General features: G+C 53.3%; 1 protein-coding gene across 1 annotated transcript; it reads left to right on the top strand.

The window, feature by feature from the left end:
- The first annotated feature begins 4,593 nt into the window (after nt 1-4,593).
- LOC143172084 (alpha-N-acetylneuraminate alpha-2,8-sialyltransferase ST8SIA3) lies at nt 4,594-12,089 on the top strand. The gene is made up of 4 exons (XM_076361327.1): nt 4,594-4,798; nt 5,650-5,772; nt 8,002-8,559; nt 9,294-12,089. The coding sequence occupies exons 1-4, from the start codon at nt 4,620-4,622 to the stop codon at nt 9,574-9,576; spliced, it is 1,143 nt and encodes a 380-aa protein (XP_076217442.1). The 5' UTR covers nt 4,594-4,619; the 3' UTR covers nt 9,577-12,089.
- The last annotated feature ends 12,668 nt before the right edge of the window (nt 12,090-24,757 follow it).

The following is a 24,757-nucleotide window of genomic DNA, read 5'->3' as shown; positions in this document are numbered from 1 at the left end:
CCGCCTGGGTCCAGCCTGGGTCTGGTCTGGGTCCAGCTCTTATGCTTATATGGCCACTAAACAGCAATTTTTGCAGGCACCCTCTGCTGCTGTCACGGCCCATGGTTGGTGCGATGTCCCTGCCAGGCACAGGTAGCAAAGCCTGTGGGATGCCCACCCCATTTCAGGTAGTTCTGCTGTGTCCTCTTGTCATGACAGCCCCAGGTGGGGCTCTGGGTGTCCCCGCCGGAGTGGGGACCAGGCCCCGAGCACCCACCACAGTGCCGTCCCCTGTGCCGCTCTGTTTGCAGCTGGTTCCTGCCTCCGTTGGCTGCTGCAACTGCTTTAAGACTTGGGGAGAGGGTGGTTCATTAGCACGGCAGTGTGACGGGAGCCGCAGGTGGCTCGCTCCTCACCGCCTTCCCCAGGGAACGCATTTTCAGTACAAGTGGAGACGCTGCAAACCAGCAGCCTTGGCTGCTAAACGCAGCTGAGGAGGGAGAATGCTTCTGGTAATAAATTCATAGATCTTCACACACCAGCAGGCTGACAAGCACCTGGTTTTAAAGAGACTTTAAAACTATTTTGGGTGCAGTCAGTCAGACCGAGACCCCCTTATGCTTGGAAACCCTAAACACCAGCTTCAAAGGAGGGAAGGAAACTGCAAAGATAGCCCAGAAAAGGTCGATTTCAGTGGGGGCAAATCTTCAAAGCACAACTTTCCTGTAGAGTTAAAAAGACCATGTCCCATTTCCATGAATAAGTCAAAACCTTAAGTCAGGAACCTTTCCTAAGCACCCACCCGACCCAATGGGTGTTTTCTTGGTCGGGCTTGAAAGTGAATTGATGCTCCTGGCTTCTTTTATGTGGTATAGCTGCGCTTCTCCTCCACTGAAACATCATCTCTCCTCTGCTCCAGCTGGTTGAATCTTTGCCCCTGTTTCAAACACATTTCTTTTCTAGCGTCGGTAAAAATCCTGTCAGATGCATCTGCTGGAGGTTGTTTTCTTATTGGTAACCGGGCAAACACTGCTCATGGCTGATGGCTGGTGAGGACCTGCAGGCTGGTCTTCCTGCCCTGCCCAGCACCCACCTCTCCCTGGCAGCTGCCCCAGACACGATGCTAACGCTGCTCGCAGTCACAGCCAGACCCTCTCCCTCTCCCAAACCCTGCTCTCCACACCCACTGCAGACTCCGTTTCTCGTTACAACAAGCAGCCCCGGCAGCCCCAGGGCTGTGCCAGCCCTGCCTGCCTGGGATGGCTGCAGGAGGTCTGCACACTGCCAGCCCCGCGGACCACTCTCCTCCTTCGGGCACAGGGAGGGAAGTCGTGGCCGGGTTGTGTTTTGCTGCAGCAGATTTGATTTTTTATGACTTGAAAGAGGTCTGGAGGAACACTCCACCCAGCGCCTGCCAGGCACACATCGCCTGCAGGGAAATCCAGCACCTCCTCGTCGGGGCCAAGCACGTGCGGCACATCAGAGCCACTGGAAAGAGCACGCACCCCTTACTGTGAGTTGCTCTGGGCCGGCGGTGACATCTCTTTTCAGAAATCCCCTGCTTGGGTGCCGGCCGGCGGGGCAAGGTGTCCATCGAGCACCCGGGGAGCAGGGTCTGTCACCTATGCTAGGGCACTGCAGCTGCAGGCAGAGAGGTTCCATATGGAAGGCACATTCCTCCTTGGAGAGCCTCAAATCTAATCTAAACAGTAATTCCTACAAATTTCCTACTGTGTGTCACTGTTGTATTTTCTAGCAAATGCGCTCACTTAAGGACGGGTATTTATCACCAGCCAAGGACTCAGTGTAACCTGCACACCAGGGCTTTCACCGCTACTGCAGGGGTGGTGAGAAGCGGCTGGTGACGTGAGGGCACGGGACACATCCTTCTCTGCCCCTTGTCTTCAGTGCAGCTTGCAAAACACCCTGTGAATAGTGAAAATGCTGGCTTACCAACCCACCGCCTCTTTCACAGCTTCACACAAAAAATAAGCCACCTAATTGAGGAGAAATGTTCCCAGGATCCGGGGCAGGGAGCTCTGTACCTGGGCCTCCCCACTCCTCTCGCCTGCAGCCTCTGGCGAGCCGAGCTTCTGTGTCAATTACAGGAAAATCAATGAAGATACTGTTCAGGACTCCTTTTCACCATTCAGCGCGGATGATATCCTTCACTTTCTAGCACTGATTCATTTACTTTCAGCCTCTCCAGGGGCTCCTGACATATTGCTATCTCTGAAGAATCTGAAGCAAGAACTGCCTTTGTTTCCACTGCAACTTGTTGGCGTGCGTAGGCACCGGGGACGGCGCTGCCGGGGCCGGGGCTCGCAAGGGGGTCAAAAGGAGAGTGGCTGTGGCACACGGCAGTGTTTTTAAACATTTCTTGCCAAAGCACCTTTCCAATGTCCTCTCAGAGCTCATTTTCACGGAGAGATTGGGCAGGATCAGGGGGCAAAATAGGTCCAAACTCGAGGTTGGCGCGCCACCGACCTCCTTCCTCCAGTTCCGCGCTGTTCTGGCTGAGCTGTCCCCAACAGCAGTGACACAGGAGCACTGCTGCTTGTCCCGCTGTCCTGTCATTGCAAACACATCCCTTTCCGAGCACCAAAGCTCTGCCTAGGAAGTGTCTCCTGACAGGGTTCGTCTGCCTCTGCTGCCAGGGGTTTTGCCTGGGCCACCAGGACAGTGCGTAGCCTTCCCATGCTGCTCACCCACTCATGATAAAAAGCCTCTGATCCACTCACAGCTTGTGCCCAACTGCTGGGTGACACATTTAGCATGCTCCAGGACATCGCAGGGCCAGCGGCAGAAGGGGGAAAGCCCCACTTGTCCAGCAGCCTGTTGGCAATAAATACTCTGCTCTCGCTCATTAACTTTCATGGAGGCAGTTGGGAGTTTTGTACAAAACCCAACATCTGGGAGTTTTTCTTCTGCCTGAGGAATGCCAGAAAAGTGGAAACGTGTATGACATGAGGACTGTACAGTCTTACTCTGAGGTTTATACCCAGCCCCAGGACACATGGTCAGAAACTACGCAAGACGGTGTTAAGTATTATAGAATTGATTTCCAAAATATCTAAAGGCAAAAAGTTCTGGATGTTATATCCTGGGATGCCTGGGTGGACATGTTGAAGCTGGGTACACCATGTCATACACCATGGGTGGACGACAACAGAAACCATGTAAAGAGTCATGTAAAAAACCTATCTCCTGTAACAAAACAGTGTTATTTCCTACCTTTCCATCCTTTTCTCTCTCCACCAAAGACACAAGTATCCCACAGGAACAGGATATAGACCTCCAGGCTGTACTCAAGCCAAACTCCCACCGAAGGCTGAAGAACCACGCTGTGACATAAAACCCAACCCTGCAAGCTCCTCATGTTCCTCCTCTTCAAAGAGAGCTTCATGCATGGAGAGCTTGTAGGATATAGCCCAGAGCAAGGATGGTGCTACAAAGACGGTATTTATTATTTATAAGGCACTTCTATGAACTCAGGGCTCAGAGGCAGAGCTGTCTATGGGGGCGAGCTTTATAAGGAAAAAACCCGTAGCTTGAAGAAACACTGAAAGTATTGCAGCATGCAGAAGTCATGTTCATAAGAGACATTCCTCAAATTACAGAAGTCAGGGTCTCTTGGAGTTCATATGAAATTTGCTGTGTGATTTATGGGGCAGTTTAATTACAGGTAGGGTTCTTTTAGGTGGTAGCGTGCCCTAAAGACCAGGCTTTTAAAGATCGAGGGGTGTCCTGAGCCAGCTTCGGGTTTTGCATTGCCTGGGTGCAGGCTGTGGCGCAGACTCCCGCAGTGCTGTACATGCCATACGGTGACCTATAGCATCACAGGGAAATGCCGCGGCCCCGCAGCCCTGTGCTGTGGGGCAGGGGGACGTTGTGCACCCACCCAGCCACTGGTCCCCCAGTGAAGGCACAGGGTCCCAAGCAGTCTGGGCTCCCCACGGCTCAGGCAGTGGCACAGCTTGCAGCCATGCTCAGCCCCCACATGCACCCACGGGGCTCGGGGGTCACTGCGGCACCGGGACTGTCGGGCGGTCACTGTGGCTGCCAGGCTGGGCCACCCCTGGTCTTTTGGGGGGTGACTGCAGGGCACCCCAAGGCGGTGGGAAGGGCACTCTGGGCACCCCAGGATTGTCAGGGGCACCCCGGGGATGTCAGGGTGGGCACCCTTGGGATGCCAGGTCGTGTACCCGGCGCTGCTGGGGCAGACACCCAAGGGGCTGTCACGGAGGGAACCTGGGGCTGTTGGGGGGCACGCCGGGGCTGTCGGGGGGGTACCGGGGCTGCTGGGGTGGCACAGGGGCTGTCCGGGGTGCACCGGGGCTGTCGGGGGGCACCGCGGCTGCCGGTGCGTGCGCCGTGGCTGCCGGGGGGGGCACGCCGGGGCCGCCGCGGGGGCACGGCGGCGCTGCCGGGGTTGCCGGGGCCGGGACGGCGGGGCGGCCGCTCCCGGCTGCCATTTCATCGCGCCGCCGCACGGTCCCTCCATTTTCTCTCCGGCAGCCGGCGGTGCCGGCCCCGTCCCCGCCGCCGTCCCGCGCCGGCCGCCCCCGCGCCCGCCGCCCCCCCATGTAGCCCCGCGGCAGCCCCCCCGCACACGCCCAGCCGCGGGGCCGCCTCCCGGCATGAGGAGCTGCAAGATGGTGCGGGTGGCCAGCGTGCTGGGGCTGGTGATGCTGAGCATCGCGCTGCTCATCCTCTCCCTCATCAGCTACGTCTCGCTCAAGAAGGACAACATCTTCGGCGCGCCCCGCGCCGCCGGCCCGGGGGGGCCCCGCATGTACATGTTCCACGCGGGATTCAGGTGAGGGCGCGGCGCGGCCCGGCGCGGCGCGGCGCGGCTCGGAATGGCCGGCCCGGCTGGGCACGGCACGGCACGGCACGGCACGGCACGGCACTGCTCGGGGACGAGGGTCCGCGCTTCCCATCGCCGTCCCCCCCGCCGGCTCCGCTGCCTCCCGCGCTGTTCCCGGGGAGAGCCCCGGCTCGGCGGGCGGGCCCGGGGAGGCCCCGCGGCCACGGCCCGAGCGCTCGGCGCAGCCCCTCGCCCGCAGCGGGGATGCGGCTCCCTCCGCGCCCCGCACCCTGCCCCCGCACCCAGCCCCGGCCGTGCTCCGCGCCCCTCGGAGGTGCCCCAGGGCCTGCGGGGAGCGGGAGAGCCCCCCGGGGACCGCGGTACCGGGGGGGGCCCGGGCCGGGCGTGGGAACCGCAATGCCCCGGGGGTGCTGAAAGGTGGGGAGCAGCCCGACATCACCCTGCCCGGCATGGCATGGCCCGGTACAGCCCGGTCCGGTACAATCCGGCCCGGTATAGCCCGGTACAGCCCGACCCGGTACAGCCCGATGCAGCCCGGTGGAGCCCGGCACGGTGCAGCCCGGTACAGCCCGATGGAGCCGGGCCCGGCCCGGCCCGGTACAGCCCGATAGAGCCCGGCACGGTGCAGCCCGGTACAGTCCGGCCCGGCCCAGCCCGGTACAGCCCGGTGGAGCCCGGCCCGGCGGGGAGCGGCGCGGCGCGGCCGGCGCTGTCCGCGGTGCTGATGCCGGCCGACACGGGGGGCGGGCCGGGCACGGCCAGTAACGGGCTGCGGGTCTGTGTGTGTCTGCGTGGGTCTGTGCGTGTGTGTCTGCGTGGGTCTGTGCGCTCGTTTCCAGGTCCCAGTTCGCGCTGAAGTTCCTGGACCCCTCGTTCGTCCCCATTACGAACTCCCTGACCCACGAGCTGCAGGAGAAGCCCTCCAAGTGGGCCTTCAACCGGACCGCCTTCGCACATCAGAGGTGAGCGTGCGGCCAGGCGCCGCACCCGCGCCTCCCCTTGTCACCCTCCCTGAGGTTGTCCCCTTCCCCCCAGGATTTAAGAAAATACAATCAGGGACTGCTAAACACTCTGAGCTCTGAGTAATTTGCCAGCGGTGAGAGACAAAGGCTGAATCAGAGCATTTCCCCTGATGGTTAAGCTATCTTGAAAGAACTGATTATTTCAGAGCGGGACACCAGGCTGCAACACGCATTATTTTACCAAACAGAACGTGACCCAGTTTCCCAGTGTGCAAGTGAAATTGTCGTTACTTCAAGATAAATGGCTGGGTTTTTAAAACTTGAAACAAATCGGACTGTAACAGCCGTGCAATGCCGTGTTCACGGAGGCCAACACACACCCAGCTGAACTTCCCAGCTAACGGCAGTTCTGAGCAAGTGCAGTGCTGCTCTGCCTTCCAGCACTGCTCCGGCTGAGGGGGCGGGCAGAGCGAGGGGTTCGGATGGAGGCCTTCGAGCCCGAATCCACCGGAGACACACTCTTTGTGCATCGCCTTCTCCCTGCTGTTCGCAGGTTGCACTGACTTTCCTGCTGTGTGGCGATGGAAAGGGTTTCTCGGTTCCTTCAGCTTCCTCAAAGCTGCTCCGTACTTAACGGGAAGTAAAATGTGCATTCAGTTTTCTCACTGTGATGTGAACTTGGTGGTGTCTGGCTAGCCTCTTTTATTTATCGACTTTACTGAGAGAGAGAGAGAGAAAGAGATCAGTAAATATATACTTTATACCATTTTTTAAAATATATATATATTTACTGATATATATAGGAAAAAGACATTCTATAAAAGAAAAGAAAAACATTCAGCAATTTAAGATCGCTATTACCATCTTGGACTGCAATTTTGTCCTGACAAATGCCTGCTGTTTTAGAGACTCTGCTCACATACCCCACCTGAGAAGCAGGAACCCAGGCCCCTCCGCTCAGCGGCCAGAGAGCTGGCAGAGTCAGGATGGGGCCGCTGCACCCCTCAGTGCTGGCAGGCAGGGCTGGGGCTTCTCTCCTCCCTTCTGGTCACTCTCCGGTCACAGGTCAGCGCTGCTGCTGGCACAGCCGGGCGAGTAATGGCCTTCTAGTGCCCACAAGCGCTGCCTGCTGGCCCTAAGGAGCTGTGGGCCATAGAGAGGAGACGTCACTTTCCCTGCCCCATCCTTTCCTGGGGACCTCCCAGGCTGGTGTGACAGTGGCCACCCCTCGTATTGCTTCATTCCCGGCACCACCGGCACATCCTTCATAAGTCTGTGCCTGAGCCACCCCTCTGGTGATTTTAGCTAATGCCTCAGGATCTGCCTTTGCGCTTGTCTGTTAGCCATAACCCATAATTAGGGCACCCAGTGGGACTCCATTAATGCTTAGACATTGGAGGATGCGAGCTGGAAGAAGGGTTGTTTGTTTTCCATAAACATGAGCAAATAAAGTGGTATTGGTTTTCTAATTTTATGCCCTGCGAGGCAAATTCCTGAGCAGGGTTGGTTTTGTTTGGTTTTTAAGTATCTCTAATAACCCTTGTAAAAATGCCGGCGTGCTTGCCCAAATAAGACATTAAGGAATTATGTTTACATAAATGGAGACAGCAACAGTCACTTGGTTTTGTGATTCAAAGCTTCTTAATGAGAACACAAAAACGACATGTATTTAAAAATCAGCTACTGTTAATTCAACTGAATATCCTGGACTGCTTGGTTTTGCTTCACATACCTCATGTGCAAACATGGTACCCATCATTGCCAAAGATCCCCAGTCCTGTACCAAGAGTGAAACGCACGCAGAGAGCACCAGCAGCAGACTTACTTACCCACCAGGCCTGTATCACAGCACAAGCAGAACGGTGCTGTGCACCACCCCTCAGCAAGGCGGCTGTGGGAGGGGTGTGCTGTTAGCTGCACGCCTTGGACTTACACGGTGAATCCAATATTTTAGTCCTGACACTGTTCCAAGAGATACGGACACATCCTTAGCTGGCGTCAGTCAGGACCACCCAGTAAAGCCAAGCAGAGCACTAGGTAAGGAGTCAGTCATAATTCCTGTCTATTTATACTAATTTAAAAGCCATTGCATCACATTGCTCAGGAAACTACTTTACTACATTTAAAAAAAAAGAAAAACGTAAGTCTAGCTGGAAAGAAAATCTCTCCACCACCGAAAGGGGGGAAATATAACTCCATGCTTTCTTTTCTTTTTCTGTTTTATTTTAGGCAAGAAATCCTTCAGCATGTCGATGTAATAAAAAATTTTTCTTTGACCAAGAATAGTGTTCGGATTGGACAGCTGATGCATTACGATTATTCCAGCCATAAGTATGTTTTCTCTATTAGCAATAACTTCAGATCGCTGCTCCCCGACGTGTCGCCGATCCTGAACAAGCATTACAACATTTGCGCCGTGGTTGGAAACAGTGGGATCCTGACCGGGAGTCAGTGCGGGCAAGAAATAGATAAATCTGATTTTGTTTTTCGCTGCAATTTTGCTCCAACTGAGGCTTTCCAAAAAGATGTTGGAAGGAAAACCAATCTTACAACCTTCAACCCCAGCATCCTGGAAAAGTATTACAACAATCTTTTGACCATTCAGGATCGCAACAACTTCTTTTTAAGTTTGAAAAAGCTTGATGGGGCCATTCTTTGGATCCCTGCTTTTTTCTTCCACACGTCAGCAACAGTCACGAGAACACTGGTTGACTTCTTTGTTGAGCATAGAGGGCAACTAAAGGTCCAGTTGGCTTGGCCAGGCAATATAATGCAGCATGTTAACAGGTGTGTATTTTTGCCTTGCTTTTAACTTGTCAAAATGCGTCTCTCTCTCTGTACAAATACAACTGTATTTATTTTTCTATTCATGCCTGATCTGGTAGGCACTGTCTAGCAAGTCAGGACCCGATACTGCTTGCTTTTAGAGCAAATGCGGGTTTGTTGTTGCTTCAGTAAGTACTTCGGTTATTTCTTTACAGATGTATACCCAGCACAGCAGAGGTGGGTTGGTTGTTCACACCGGGGCACGGTCGATCACCGGGCTCTGCTCCTGCCGCTGCTTCCACAGACGGGAGGAGTACGGGGGAGCTGAGTGAGACGCTGCACTTACGGAAGAGCTTGCTCTTCTCAGCTAGCAAATAGGGATGTTGACAGACAGCTGCAGGGTGGGCCAAGGAAAACTGTAATAAATCAAAGGAGGATAACGTTGCCACCTCATTAGCAAGTGCACGTGTGAGCAGGAGCCAGTGAATGGTACTTTTCTGGATAAGGCTCTACCTCTCCTGGTTAAAAACCAGAAACGTTCAGAAGGGGACCACAAGAGACTATCGGTCAGAGTGCTGCTAAGGTTGTTTTGCATTCCCGGTCGTTACAGACGGACCTGAGCAGCAATCCTTGCCTTACCCAGGCTATCAGGTGTCAGCACTGATGGTCTCCAGGCAGTAGCATTATTTTTTTCTCACAGCAAACCTGTGGCATTACTTGTACCCCACACTAACATGCCTTTATTTTTTTCACAGATACTGGAAGAACAAACACTTGTCACCCAAGCGGCTGAGCACAGGTATTCTCATGTATACCCTTGCTTCTGCCATATGTGAAGAGATCCACTTGTATGGATTCTGGCCCTTTGGGTTCGACCCCAACACGAGGGAGGACCTCCCGTACCACTACTATGATAAGAAGGGAACAAAGTTCACGACCAAGTGGCAGGAGTCCCACCAGCTGCCTGCAGAGTTCCAGCTGCTCTACAGGATGCACGGTGAAGGACTGGCCAAACTCACCTTGTCGCATTGTGCCTAAGAACCTAAATCTTGAAGTGCCAAATGATTGTCTAAAAAGTGCCCAAAACCGAATTAAACATTCTTCAGATATAATTCTAAGAAAAAAACCAACAACCCTAAAATATTCCCCATAATATAAAGATGCTTTTTAGTCACCCTTGTCACTGCTCATCAAAGGGTTTAAGCTTATTTAGCAGTGCAGAAGCATTTATCAAATTCTGTGGATGCTATTCATGCAGCAGCAAAGTTGAAATATTTTGCATTTATAGATACGCTACTAAGTATGTTTTAAGATATTTTCATATTTTAGCATTCCACTAAATGCCCTAAATCTCTTAATTTTATTGTCCCTTCCCAATTAGAATTAGAAATGCTAATTTTAAAAGGTTTTGCTTCTCTTGTATATGTTGCTATCAATAGCTCAGCGTACATATATTGCCGTGGCCAATTGAGAAAGCCAGTTCAGAATTCCGGTTCATCGTCACTTGCAAGTTCTTCAGTGTGGATCCTGATTTCCACCGCTTGCATATTTTCATATTTACTGGATTTTACATTTTTTTAAGAATAACGTGAAGAAGAAGGTCACAATATGACTTGTACCTTAGCTAAGCATTTATATCGCTCTCAGAATACTTCAGCATTTAATTCAATTTGGGCCAAATCCTAGTCCAAATTAGCCAGGCTGAAACATGGCCATTCCCATCCATGTGATACTATTTGGTCTTTTTATTTTAAAGTTAAACCACCAGGACAAACAGTATTAGGTTTCTCTGGAGATGTGTTAGGTGAGAAGAGCCCCAAACCCCCGCGCGGGCGCACCTCCCTCTGCGCCTGCTCTCCGCACCCTCCGACGATGAGGGGTCCTTCGGGAGGACGATCCCTCCGAGCGGGGAGCACGGGAACTCCTGCCTGTCCCTTTGCACCCACAGAGCCCGCCGGTGCTCCCCGTTCCCCCCTCCCTGTGCGCGCGGTCCCACCACCGGCTGCACCCCACAGCACCACGGGTCAAGGAGCTGGCCAGGCACAGCCGCCACGGTGGTAAGCGCGATGTTTCCCCTTGCAGAGCTGCAAGTGTCGGCACTCTCTGTGTTTCGGTATGTCCCAAAGTGCCGTCCGTCCCGTGGTGGCGATGGGGTGCATTGCCCAGCGATGCAGGGTCTGTAGGGCGCAGTAATAGCCTTCATGAGCCCAATTAACGGTGCTGGGGCAGACGGGCCATCCAGCCCCACCAGTCAGCGAGGCTCCGGTTGTCCCCTCGCCGCAGCCCGTGGTGGTCCTGCCAAGGGGCAGGGGTGCCCAGCCTGCCCTGCGCCCGGCCCTTGGCTCCACAAGCGGGGCTGGCTGGGCAGGGACCGACTGGCCGGGCAGCAATGGCAGCCAGGCACCGGGATTTTTAAAACTTGGTTTCAAAGGGAAGTGAGCGCAGCAGGAGTGCAGGGAAGAGGAAATACAGTTGCCACATTTCCCCATTTACACCTCTAAATCCACGGTCAGACAACTAAATTAGTGGCCCCATTTTCCCGTCACCAACAGCCATCCAAGGCAGCCAAAGGAAGACATGGCTTCCTCAGTACCACTGAAAACCAGGCTGTTTGTAGAGAGGACAAACCTTAGGGTCACTTATGGTTTGAAAATGTTGGCCTTTTTGTCTCAGGATAAAGGAGCCTGTAAAATAACTGGGTTTCTTATTACAACAAGTATACTTACAAGTATTTTAACATTTTTCTACTATTCTGTATGATGCTGAGAACTGACTATACACTGAAAGAAGATGCAAAATCCAATTTAAAATCATACTTTAAAATGGCACATATTAATTTTTCTCAGCCTCTTTACCTCCAAGCAGACGTAGGAGGTGAGGAAGGAGATCTCAAGTACAACACCAAACCTGAGCGGCCCGGAGTATCTCCCGGTGCCAGCCGCCACCCTGCTGCGGCACCGCAGCTCCGCTGGCCCCCAGAGCTGTGCCCCTGCTCTCCCCCGTGCCCCGGGTGGAGGAGGAGCTGGAGGCTTTCTTCCCCATTTTAATTATCCCACATTTTCTGGCTTTTGCTTTTTCAAAGGCTGTTTAGGGCTGGGGTGCGCTGTGGAGGGGCTGGGGTCTCCCCCGTGCCGCAGCGTGCACAGACCCGCTCCTGCAGGGAACCGCGGCACTTCCCTCCCCAGCTGCCAAGCCTGGCTCAGCATTCCCGGGGGCTCCGGCTCTCCGTGCTGTCGTGTCGGTCCTGCGCTCATCACTGTTCCTACAGCAGAGTACGACCTCTAGCAACTGTTATTATGAAGACATAGTCGTGCAGTGATGGTGGTGTCTTATGCCATATGGTGCCATATGAGTTGTTCTTGATATTATCATGTATTATTTGTGTCGTAGTCGTGCGCAAGGGCCCGGGCCAGGGAGCAGAGTTTGGCTGTGCTGGGCACAGACCGCCGCAGAGCACAAGGACAGGCTGTCCCCATCACTCGCAGCTGCCTGCGTCCCTGGGGGAAGGACGGAGTCCCTCTGACCCCTGCAGGCCCTGGCGGTGAGGTTTGTGGGATCATGCCCACTGGATGCCTGGACCGCGTGTCCGAGCAGGCAGCAGGATGCTGCTGGGGCCGGGAACAGCCAGGCAGCACCAGTCCTGACCAAGTCCTGCAGGAAACCTTCTCTAAGTGCTGGAGCACATGGATTGTTTTTGCCCAAAAACAGAAAAAGAGAAATTGCACAGGGAAGGAAGAGTTCTGCACTAGTTGTTAATGAAGTACAGTAATTAATCATGTCTGATATAATTTCCTATTGAGCTGTACAGCAGATGCATGTTCGCTAAGGCAGGCGGATCGCTTTGCAGGTCACTGAGGTGCATGGTGAAGGTGTGCCCAGCGGCCAGGACCCAGCTCGGCAAAGAGCCCACCGGGGGAGAACGGTCACCCTGAACCCCGAGTGATGCCTGTTGGCTTCAGGTTAATGCCAGATATTTTAATTAAGAGGCATTTTATCAATTTCATGTAGGGAACGATCATTTTTAATCAGCAAAGTAAAGAAATGTGAACTATTATCATTCTATTGGCATGAAAGTGGAGGCCAATGTGCTCTATACAATTTTTGGCTGCTGGCTCCCAATGGGAAATTGCATTGGCAGATCCTGCTTGGCTGCTGCACGGCGTTTACATGACATAACTACTTTAAATTAGGTGTAGTCACAAGTAAATATTCATTAGCCTAAACAAACGTATTTCCGTCCATGCACCTCCTGTGTCTCCAAGGTCCCCTTTTTGCAATGGGGATGCTCAGCCTGGGGCGAGATGGTTCATTGCACATCTCCCCCGGCGGCTCCACACACCTCCTCCCCTAACGGCAGCGGGACCGCTGGCGGGGCACCGACACTGGCAAGGGCACTGGATGCTAGCACGCCCAGTGTGGAAACAGATGAACCTGCCGTGTAACTGCGTAGTGAAACTGGGATGGGAAAGTCTCTGGAGTCAAACTGGCCACGGGTGCACTGTGAGATGCTGGGAAGCCGTATGGGATGGGCCACCTGCTGTGACCCAACCCTGTCCCCAGCATCCCCAGAGAGGGCTGGTGGCAGAAGTGGATTTCCCCATGCTGAAGGCGCTGCAAGGGCTTGCGTGGCTGCTGCACCTAAGCGGCAAAGCTTGTGTGGAGCTGCAGCACCCTGCCTCTCCCCGAGAGCCCGTGCGGGAGGAGAAGGCATCAGTGCTGGCATGCCCAAGGGCCTCGGTCGGTCTTTCCTGAGCAGTGCACATTTTCTCTCCACTCAAACTACTGCTTTAGAGCACTCGGGAGAGAAGATAAAACATAAAAGAAGTTGAAACCAAAAACCTAAATTGACCCGGGATAGTTTTTTAATTTTTCATAATTTATTTTTTTAAATTTGATTTCCCTTCCTAATCACAATAAACTTGGGAAAATTGCCCACAGTTGGAATTTCTGTTCCCCCCCACAACTCACGCCCCCAGCCTGTTTCCCACGGCTGTGCTTGGGAGGTCTGCGATGCCCCACTCACCCCCAGCCCGGAGAGCACCAGGGACACAGCGCCTCACGTGCCCCCGGACTGTGGAGAGGATGGTGATGGAAAGGTGTTTTAACACATGGTACCTTCATTTGATCTTGCTTAATTTCAGCAAATGGAGCATCTCTCTCAGGTTCATCGCACCTGTGGCGAGGTCCCATTATGACTGAAGGCAACAGACCCCGCTGGGGGGTCTCGGGGGGGAGCCCTGGTGCTCTGCAGTCCCCTTCTGCCCCCAGAGAGGGACGGGACCCCCCGTCGGTCCCAGGGGATGGCCCTCACAACACAGCTGGAACTTTGCAGAGGCACAAAGAGGCACTGAGTGTGGAGAAGGAAGCACAAAAACGACTGCAAATATTCGGAAATGGGAATACAGAAAAATTATTGACAGAGCGCCATATTATATCATTGATTTTTAAGCAAAACTCCCCATCGATTTTTCAGAACCACATTGAACATTTCAGAATCATTGATTTTAATGGGGAGTTCTGCCCCAAAATCAATGGCGCAATACAGCCCAAAGTAAATTGCTTCTTAGTATCAATATTTTTTGTCCAAGCTGTTGCAATGTGGAAAATAATCTTAAAATGCGCATCTTTTGGTTTTGCCTGTTTTCTTAGACGCTCTTTGAATTCTGCTTTTATAGAGAGACCAGAGGGGAAGGGCAGCTTGTGCCGACTGGTGGGACCAGCAGCGGCCCAGGTGGGCTCTGCTCCCCCAGGCAGAAAAAGACCCTCCTGATGCCTCGCCGTCAGACTGGGCTCTTTCCTAAACCCCCATTTTCAGGCTGGTTTTCTTGTAGGACCTCACATTAGGGCACTGTGCATCCCAGAGCGGCAAAGTGGGGTGACACCCCCCCCCCAAGTGTTTGCTCTGACAGATCTGGGCTCGGCGTCCTTTTCTCACATCGCCGGGCTTATGGCACGTGTAATTCTGGTTTTGTAGAAAATCAGGTCTCCCTTTGAGCTGGAGGAAGTCAATGCTGGGTGGCGGGGAGGGGCCCTGGAGGGGCCCTCGGCGCTGGCTGGTGTCCCTCAGCTCAGAGGTGCCCTCAGAGAAGGTCCAGGCTTGGCCGCTCGCAGTGGGCTGCTGCACTTCGGGAGGAAGGCGATAGATTGTGGTGGGGTCTGATGGAGAGGTGAGGACCGAAGGCTGCAGAGAAGACAGCGGCTGAGGAGGAGAGGCTCTCTGGATCTGCCTCTCTCCGGCAGAAAATGCTTTTCCATTAAATAAGCAAGCTGCTCCCCTCTAGCAAACGCAGCTCCCTGGGTTGGGAGCTTGGCTAGACTCTTCTTTCCCTTCTGTTTGGCCCAAAATCTTCCTGCCTCTGTCCACCGACAGAGAAAATACTCACTACCATTACTGAATGTCTAGACAAGCAAATATAGCTAAATGAAAGTACGCGTAATGCAATGTGATCAATATTTGTAAGTACAAAACATTTTAGTTTACAAAATCAAGAGAAGTCCTTCTGACTAGCTCCAAGGGAAGGGTCCGGCGGGACGCAGACCCCACTCAGCCCTGGGCTGCCAGAACAGTGTCCCATGTGCTGCGGGCAGATGGAGGCGAGCGGTGGCCTCATCCTGCTCCAGCCCCTCTGCCGATGGGATGGGTGCTGAGGACCCACACCCACGGCAGGGACTGCCAGCGGGAGCTCGGGGCGGGCGCTGTGTGGGGCTGGGTGCTGCGGTCGGGGGGGATCGGGCCGCCGGGCAGGGGGTGTGAAGAGGGGGTGTACATAAGAGTGGAAATACGTGCGTTACCTTCTCTTCTTTTATACATCTTGGGTTTGTATTTTTGTTGCTTGCATCTTTTCAGTGAATGGTAGCAAGATACATTAAAACAAAGTCATTTTGGCTACCGGTTTTAATTGTGGAGTATACCAAAAAGCAAGCGTTTGTGAAATATAACTAACTGTGAATGAAGGCTGCAAAAACAAATCGTTTAGAAAAAAGCAGGTTTTCTGTAAATGAATGTGTCTTTATTCTAATGGCTATACAGTTCAATGCCTGATGGAGTTGTTTTCAATAAAAAAGATAAATATTTTTAAAAAAGAAAAAAAAATGCCATAATTGTAATAAAGGATTCATTGTTTAACGGCCATACTAAAAGCATTATTTATTTTTAAATGGCTAATGTTCGTAAAGGGCCAGGGCACAGTCTCAGGCGGGCGGCAAAGCTGCTCGTGGTACGTTGCAGGCAAAGCTGGTGTTCAGCCTTGCTCCCACAGAGAGCCTCTGTAGCGCCGGAGGGACCGGGATCGGGCCCGCAGGCTGATGTGCTTCGTACCAGCTGTGGCCCCAGCCCCAAGGCCCGAGCATGGGCTGCACAGTGCATCGTGCCCGTAAACACGTGGGCAACGCTGGTGAGCAAGGCCCTGGCTCTTCCCGTGACGGAGTACCGCATCCTCGTCGTGAGCATCGTTTGTGGAGAACAATGCGACGATTCATTTGGGATCTCTCAGCAATGTGATTCGTTGGTGTGAATGTGCCTGCAACATTGACTCGTGCCAAAACACAATATTGAATGCATTGTTTTTAAATAAAATGTTTTATTGTGCATTGAAAGTCTGTAAAACTCAGCTGTGTCCGCTTCTTCCTTCTTACTATTTCCTGAACCGCTTACTGTCGATAATAACGAAGGGCCTGCACTGGAAGGGTTTCTGCGCTGTAGGCACGCTCTGCTGAGCACCAGATCGTCATTTTAATCAAAAAGCCTTCCGTATTTTAAAGGCTACTCTGTGGGGTTGGAAATGTGCTCAGATTGTATGCAAGCATGCCATGGATACTCCACCCTAGCAAAATAGGAGCATGGCTTCATTCAGTCCAAGTTTTATTTTAGGTGCTGGACTAACAGGAGTCGGTTGTGAGAGAGGTAAGGTTTTGGTGCCAGGTCCCCGCTGTTGGTTCCTCTCAGGACACCGGTGACAGATGCTCTGTGGTCGACATGGCATTTGCTTTGCTCAGGCCTGTGCCTGGTGTACAGACCCCCACGGAGGGCCCCAGTGCTGCCCAAGGCGCACCCCGCCGCCCATGGCCGGGCTCACTCACTCCCCGTGGTCTCAGCCCCGCATCTCCGCAGCCGCGGCGTGGCAGGCAGACTGGCTGCCATTATCCCGGCCCCCCGTGCCACCCGGCCAACAGGCAGAGTTCCCCCCCCTCCTTCTGCACCACACTGATGAGCACAAATTACCCTTGACGCTAACGAGCCCAAAGAGCTAATGCTCTCTCCCACTATAACTGATTTTTTTTCCTCCTGAGTGGGTAAACACGGAGACTATTCACAGATTCAAGTACACTTACCAGCTCGACAATAATCCGACTGAAATAATTATCCAAGATCCAGTGCATGCCAAAAGGGAGCAAAGTCCCGTTTTCAGAAAAGTTCCCAAATTCGAGGTCTCTGCAGGTGGGATTTTCCATAGGGGATGGAGATCCCTGTTGCAGAGAGACTTCACGCACCCCAGATTAGAAGGAAACCCCGGCTCACGCAATGCAAAAACCCGTCGGCTGTTAGGGGTCCCCAGGCAGCTGCCTGCGGTGGAGCCCCTCCCCTGGGTTCTGCCGGTGCAGTGGGAAGGCACAGGCACCCGGGGTGCTGCTGTGTGCCCCGCTCCCGACACCCACTTTGGGATGAGCTGCCCAGGGGAGTCCAGCCCCACGCACCTCCAGCCAGGTACTAGCAATAATACAGAGTAAAGTTTGACTTGCACGTTTTTCACTTCAAGCTGGTATATGGAGTTGTAGTTGTTCTGTTTCCATGGCCCTTGTGCAAGCTCCAGGCATATTTTAGGCCAGTGAAATCGATGTTAAATAACACCAAAAATGCCCCATCAAAAATGCCCCATCAAAAATCCCCACACAGGAATACCTGACCCACAGAAATACTTGCATGGATTAATGATGGGTGAGCGACAGTAATCGGCATGAACCAAACACCGGTGGTGTGATTGCGAAGGACCGTGGCCCATAACAGCGTTTAATGTTCCCGTGCTGCAGGCACACTGGCTTGGTTCGCAAAGAGTGAAAAGCACCATCCCAGCCAAGCAGCAGGCAAAAACCTGCATGTCCCTGCCGGCCCCGCAGCTGGGAAGGAGCCGGTCCGGGGAGCGGCGGCGAGCCCAGGGCTGCGTGGGGGCGGTGAGGAGGGGTCCCTGGGGCCACTCTCAGGCTCTCCTTTGATGCAGGGAGCCCTACGGGGTGAAGGGCTCTCTCGGAGCATCACCCGCGCCGCAGCTCCCCGCCTGCTCCTGATCACCTCACCCGGCTGACCCACGCTGGGCTTGTGGCCAGCCGCCCTCTCTTCTGCAGACCCGGGCAGTCATCTCCGTCCCTGGCTGTGATGTGAATTATTCCCGACCACACTCCTTCGGGCTCCTCCTTACCGCACCGCAGGATCGTTCCTAACTCTCATCCCATCCTCCAGTGCGCTCACGGCTCCTCCCAGCCGAGTGCTGCCCACCAGTTTAATAAGCGCACTCTCTACCCCACCACGCTGGCTGCTAATGAAAATATCGGGTAGTAGCTGGCGAGGACAGACCCCCACAGAACCCTTCCCAGCACCTCCTCCCATCCTGACGGCGAAGCACCCGTAACAGCCTCTGCTCCCCATTGACAGCTGTCCCTCCCCACAGAGCAGCAGAACAACTCTCCTTGGTTGCCTTCTCGCCATTAAGAACTCAGAGAAAGTTTTACTGGTGCTTTTTAACTCCCTTGCTAGCTGGCTTTCATTCTGATAGTGTTCCTACTTTTTTGGTGCTATTCTTTTATACTTGTCCTTAGCCATCAACTACACACCACTTGCTTGTGCTGAGGTTTTTCGGAGAGTTTGTGACTAAGTTGCTCTCCCAGCACCCTTCCTGTCCTCTCCCTGCACCCGGTCAGGGTGGGCTTGTGCCCTTGACCCCCTGTCTGCAGGTGACTGCCAGACATGCTGAGCAACTTCTCCTCTTCTGCTTTTCATGGGCTCCCACCCTGCCGGTCTCTGCATGCGGGTGCGTGCCAGTGCCGCGAGCAGCGGTGAGCATGGGCAGCACGCAGCAGGCAGGCAGCGATTTTGAGGGCTCAATTGTGGACTCCAGGGCCTGTGTTCTGCACATCAGCATGTCAGCTTTTCTGTGGATCTGGCCTTAAACAAAAGGTTTTACTGGAAAACTTCATCAGAAGAGTTGCCAAAGGTCTTGTTTATTGCTCCCAATATTTCATTATACAGTGCAATATGCTTAGTGTGGTGGATCAAATTCTGCACTCCCATGAAATATGTGTCGTTACAAAGCATGTAAATCAGCACTCAGCTTGGCTCAGGGTATTTGTTCACTAAAGTGAATTACATTCCCAAGAACATCTTATAACCCACTTCCATTACCTACAAAACACTAGTAAGAAGGACAGATTGCCCCGCTTTAGCCTGTGAGTTTTACCTTCTGTTCCAGCGGACGCTATAGCACAGCAGCCCTTGACCCTGAGGACAGCACATCTGTCCTGATGCCTTCTCACCAAACCCTGCAGCAGGCAGCAGCCCCCGGTGAGCTCTCGGGCAGGGGGATGTCCATGGAAGGGGCCAGCCAGCCGGTTGGCCAGCGTGTGCCATGGCGGAGCGCAGCCAACAGCCCCAGCGCTGGGACATGCCGAGGAGCCCTGCCAGGGGCGGCGCCTGCACCCAGCCAAGGGCGCAGCTGGCTCGCCGGCAGGGCTGGAGACTGCCCCGAGCCCCAGGGGTCAGCAGCCGCTCTTCCTGGTTTTGCCTGTGTCAGGGGATATTTCAGCGGACTCACGCCTATTTGAGTGGAGCCTGAGCCGTGGCCCTCTTGGCCTCCTTGCAGGTGAGTCTGGAGCCCCGGGAGCTGTCATCCTGCTGTGTCAGAGCTGATCGATCCTTTCTGCTCTATTTCTGCCTTGTGGCCAGTTCCCAGGCCAAGAGAGGACTTGCTGCTTGCCCCAGCACTGCTCGATGTCCTTACCAGCTCCTGGAGGAACTTTGCCGTGGGTTGTTGCAAGTTCACGTAAACTCACAGCGATAGACTCTCTCAGGCTGGCAGGGGCCGTAGCAGACCCTTGGCCAGAGGTGCACTGCACTGCCCCAAGCATGTCACGCAGGGGCTTGGGTGCCATGCCCATGTGCTGCAGCTGAAAGGCAGTGCTGACTGATTTAAGGACTTAAAGATTTTAAATTGACTGATTTAAGGACTTGTACTGCTGCAGAAACCACTGCCTTATTTTTAAGTTCTCATCGTGGTTATTTCCCCACCACTAAATATGTGCTTTGTATCTCTAGTCTTTTATACAGGCAGCTTGTGGGTATCGGATCCTTTTACGCCTTTATGAAATTAAGAGGATGTCCAGTAACGGCAACATTCTCCCTGTACCTACAAGTTCCTCTTCACTGCCTATTCCAGTGCCTGTGAGAGCAGTGCAGGAATGTCCTGGCTCCCTCCCGTCCCTCGTTAAGATTTACCAAAGCCCCGGCAGCGGTGCGGCTCTTTGGGAAACACTGGCCAGGCGGGAGCTGCGCTAGTTCTCCCTCTAATCGCTACTGAAGCCTAAACAATTGCCAAATCCATCTACACTGTCAGCATTTATTGCCTAGCAATAGTCGCTATGGGATATTTTGGGGATACCAAACCCCAAAATTATGTAAAAAGTGACAATTTAGGTGCTAACCAGAATATCTAAAATTTCTAAGCAGTTTCCAACAACTCTTCGTAAAATCATATATACAAAAAAAAGAAATAAGCTGTCACACAGTCTGATTCCTTCCCAGTTAATGCAGTGACAGTATTCTACAACACATTTTATACTACTTCATTCAATCTGATTTTAAATATAATGGCTGACTGCCGAGGCAGCAGTAACGTCAGGGTAAAACTCACGTGGACAGGGCTGACTGAGAGCTCCTGCCCGTGCTGGCCAAAGCCCTGTTTCTCGGAGCATTTCTGCTCTCTGAATGTGGCTGGTATTCAAACCCACCTCAGGACACCTCTGTCTGGGACAGCTCATTCTGGATTTGTTCTGATGCACAAATTGCTCTGGAGAGGTTTGCCTGGCTGGCACAGCACAAATGCAAGTCAGCTCCTGAATAACATTTGTCACTCTTGTGCACATCAGGCATCCTCACCACCAAAATATATTTAAACCCCACACTTTTGTATAAACTGGAAGGCTCACTGTCCCGGTACATCTGTGTGGACGTTTCCAGAGTAGGGCTAATAGTTTGGGCAACCAGTTGTTAATCTTTGAAAAATGTTTTAGTAGGTAATGTTTAGTGCAATATAAATGAAAAAGCATTATCTGTCTATGCTACTTGCATGCTTCCCATCACTAATATCTAATATATCTAATATATTTATCCTTGAAATGATCATGGGAGAGAGGCAGGTGCCACTGTCTCCATTTGAGAGGCAGGACACTGTGCAAAGCGTGGGAGGGGAGCAGCCACGTCCTAACTGTGGGGTGCACCCGTTGATGTGGGCCCCTCCCTTGGGTTTTGTCCCATCCTGGCCACGTCACATTCCCCGCTCACTGCGCGGGGACTGCCGGGACCCCACGACCCCGCTGGGGCCAGCCCTGCCAGCTCTCTCCACGCCAGCGTCACTGTTTCCCAACACTTCCCATAAATCAAACAAGCCGGGGCCCTCCTGCTCCCAAGATAAATATTGCAAACTGGATCCAGTTTTAATCTTTAACCATGGCCCTCGCCAGCCAAGTATGCCATCAGCCACGCCAGGATGGCCCCGCTGCCCCTCTCGCAGTGGGGGCCGGGGTGCACCAAGCTGGGGCTGTCCATGAGAGGTGTGGAGCAGAAACCCCCGAGCAAGCAACCACCCACCCACTGCCCCGGCCCCTGCCAGGGGCACACCTACCCGGCACACTGTGCCACGGGGACTGCACTCCCCATCCCTGAAAGAGCTGCTGTTTCTGCCTGGTGAGGATGCGCGGGGACAGGGGGCACTGGGGCTGGTGGCTGCTCGGGAAACCCCTAGCAAGAGCAGCCCTGCAAGTACCACTCAGGCTGGGATTTATTGCCCCATAACCCAATTTCTGGTGTAGTGATGGGAAAGGAAAAATCCTTTCCTTCATCTTCCCACCAATAAATCTGAGGAAGGCTCCCCAGACCCTCAGCCCCTCGGTGCCGGGGTCGGAGGGTGCTGGCAGTGGAGGCAAGCAGCCCGGCCAGGATCTCGCTTCCCCCAGGTAGCCCCTGAGCCATTTTTCCTGTTTATCAATTTGCACTGAGAAAGCCGGCTACAGCTTTCTCAGGCCCGTTTTACCCTCTAAACTGCCCCCCAAAAAACTCTGGGAAAAAAAATCCCATATTGTCTGACTGGGTTTTTACTTCTAAATAACTGAAATCCTCTCTGGGGGGAGAAAAATCACAAGGAAGGTTGGTTCTGCTTCTCATGAGCAAAACTTAGACCCTGGGCAGCAGATACACCTGGGGCCAATACAGGTTTAAGTCGCCTCTGGACCCGTGTCCAGCTGCACTGCCATCACTGGGAAGACGTCACGGGGGGCTGGAGCTGGCCCCTCTGCCCTCTGCAGAGAAGAAGGGACTTGCGACAGCAATTTCAAAATACCAAAAGAAAACACTTGCAATATTTGTTTAAAAGCAGGTGAAAATTATGTGTGCCGTCCCTGGCCAGCTCGTGCTAGCTGTTTTAAGGGAAAGCTCACCCGTGCCTGTGCCACATGCAGCACTAACATGAGCGGGGCATGCAGGGCTGTAAGCGCAGGTGACGAATCCCTGGACTCACCCTTTTACAGGTGGTTTGGGTCAGCCAGCCAGTTTTGCAGCACTGAAGGGCCAGGGCCTTCTCTTTCCCGCCCTCAGAGACGGGTGTGGGTGCTGGAGAAAACTGCAGAGTCGAACCCCTGGTGAACAAAAGAGGAGAGGAATTAAAATTCAAATACCCAGGGGAGCCACAGCCAAAAAAAGAAGGATGCCGAGCAAGAAAGCCTGGGGCGAATGCGGCCAGGCCAGGTCAGCCCCCAGGTCCATCCCGTCCTGCCGGCCCCTGGGCACCGCACTGCTGCCTGTTTCAGGAGAAGTGAGGGTACCCGGCAGCGGCACAAGGAGTCCTGGCTACAGGCAGGGAGAAGGAGGAAAGCTAACAAAGAAACCTCCCTCCCCCAAGAGCGGAGAGGGAAAGCCTCTGGCAAAGCAGCCATGCAGGCAGGGAACGCCGCTTCCCGCTGGGCAGCCAAAGCTCGTTAGGCTGGAAGCAGCAACCGGCCGCCCCAGCTCTCCAGCACTGCTCCTGCCAGCCGTGCCCACGCCTGCTGCCAGCGACACGGCTGACGGCAGGGGTTTGTTTCATGTGGGCGCCAAAGGACACCCGAGCACCCTCCATTGCGCAGGAGGAAAGGTTTAGCGGGCACGGGTGCCTTGGGGAGTCCCACGGCGGATGCCAAAGCAGGCGGCACCGACGGGGCAGAAGGGCAGAGCTCTCCCTCACACTGTCTCCAGCGGGGCTGACGGCAGCCCTGGGCTTCGCAGCTCCCACCGAGCCGCAGCCCCCTGGCAGTGCCTGCGCTGCCTGCCAGCTGCGAGACGGCAGGCAGAGCACAGGCAACGCAGCACACGAGCAGAGCCACACCACGATGTACCCACCATGTTGGTTACAACTGCGCTGTGCGCTGATATTTATACATTTGTGGGTTGATTACCGGGAAGATTTTGACATCAATTTGGCAAGATGCCAGAATTAGACACTACCATGTGTAATATGACATAATCACGGAACGCAATAATCAGGCACAGGTTTAAAAAGAAAAGGTCGAAGTCAGGCCTTATCTCCTGAATTTTGAAAACATCGTTTTGTCAGGAAAAAAAAAAATCAATTTCTCATCTCTCCTCTGTTAACTTAAAGAGAGCATAATGGATCGAAATGACAGGCACAGCCCAGCCCTCCGAAGGCGCTGGCAAATGCCCCTTCCACCTGCACACCCCCTGCGCCAGCCTGCAGCCCCACCGCGGCAGGCACGCGGCCGCTCTGCTCCCTGCTGCCGGAACACTGCTTCTGTCACTCTGCCGAGCCCGGTTGTTCCTGCCTGTTGTCCAAAAGAAGGCAGCAGCCTGCCAGCTGGACAGTTAAGCCCCTGAAGGGAAGCCGGGGTAAGCCGCATCACCGGCGGGCATTGACCAGAACGGGAGCCTTGATTTTTTTTATTTTTAGGGAAGAAAACTCTGCAGCACTTTAAGCAAATAAAGTAACCTAAAGGCAGTGAAAATGCACCCAGCAATTAATAATTACAGTAATAGCAACCAGTTCTCACACAGAGCAGCTGCCCAGTTTGACTCAAAATGCTTAACAAACCAGCTCATCTTAAAGATGGGGGAAACTTAGGCTCAGAGAGCTGTGAGTGACAGTTCCCAGCATCAAGCAATATATATTCACCTGCAATTGTAATAAACCACCATATTATCCACAAATCTCAGGGTTCCTGCTGAGTTATGGAAGTTCCAAGTCTCATGCCTACCGGCACAGACCCCACAAAAGCCAAGTACCACCCCAACTAACAAAAAGAGGGGCTAGGTGCCTACTGAGAGAGCTGAATGCAGCTGGCTTTTTGAAAGAAAAGGGGATCAATACACAATCAAGTAAAACAGTGCAGTTCATTTTTTGTTCAACAAAAAGTTGTATTTCATTTAAGTTATGAAACGTGTTAGAAGATCTTTGCAATCCTATGGAGCTAAAATTCAAAGTATGATTAATCTTAATTTCTAGGTAACAGTTTCCACTCTCTAAGAGAGTACTGGTTAGTTCCCAGGAACGGCAGGAGGGGATGGAGTTGAGTATCTAAAAAAGCATGTCCTGCCACCAGCTCACACTTGTGTGACATGGTTTGAGCAGGGGTTGGAGTGCCTGGTCTCCAGAGGTACCTTCCAACCTCAGCGCTTCTGGGGAAGGGGAAGGGGAAGGGGAAGGAGAAGGAAAAGGAGAAGGAGAAGGAGAAGGAGGAGAAGGAGAAGGAGAAGGAGAAGGAGAAGGAGAAGGAGAAGGAGAAGGAGAAGGAGAAGGAGAAGGAGAAGGAGAAGGAGAAGGAGAAGGAGAAGGAGAAGGAGAAGGAAAAGGAAAAGGAAAAGGAAAAGGAAAAGGAAAAGGAAAAGGAAAAGGAAAAGGAAAAGGAAAAGGAAAAGGAAAAGGAAAAGGAAAAGGAAAAAGGAAAAGGACGCCATCACATCTGCAGCACC

The sequence above is a fragment of the Aptenodytes patagonicus genome, chromosome W (assembly GCF_965638725.1).
Source record: "Aptenodytes patagonicus chromosome W, bAptPat1.pri.cur, whole genome shotgun sequence".
NCBI lineage: Eukaryota > Metazoa > Chordata > Aves > Sphenisciformes > Spheniscidae > Aptenodytes > Aptenodytes patagonicus.
This window is presented reverse-complemented; position numbering and strand designations above follow the sequence as displayed.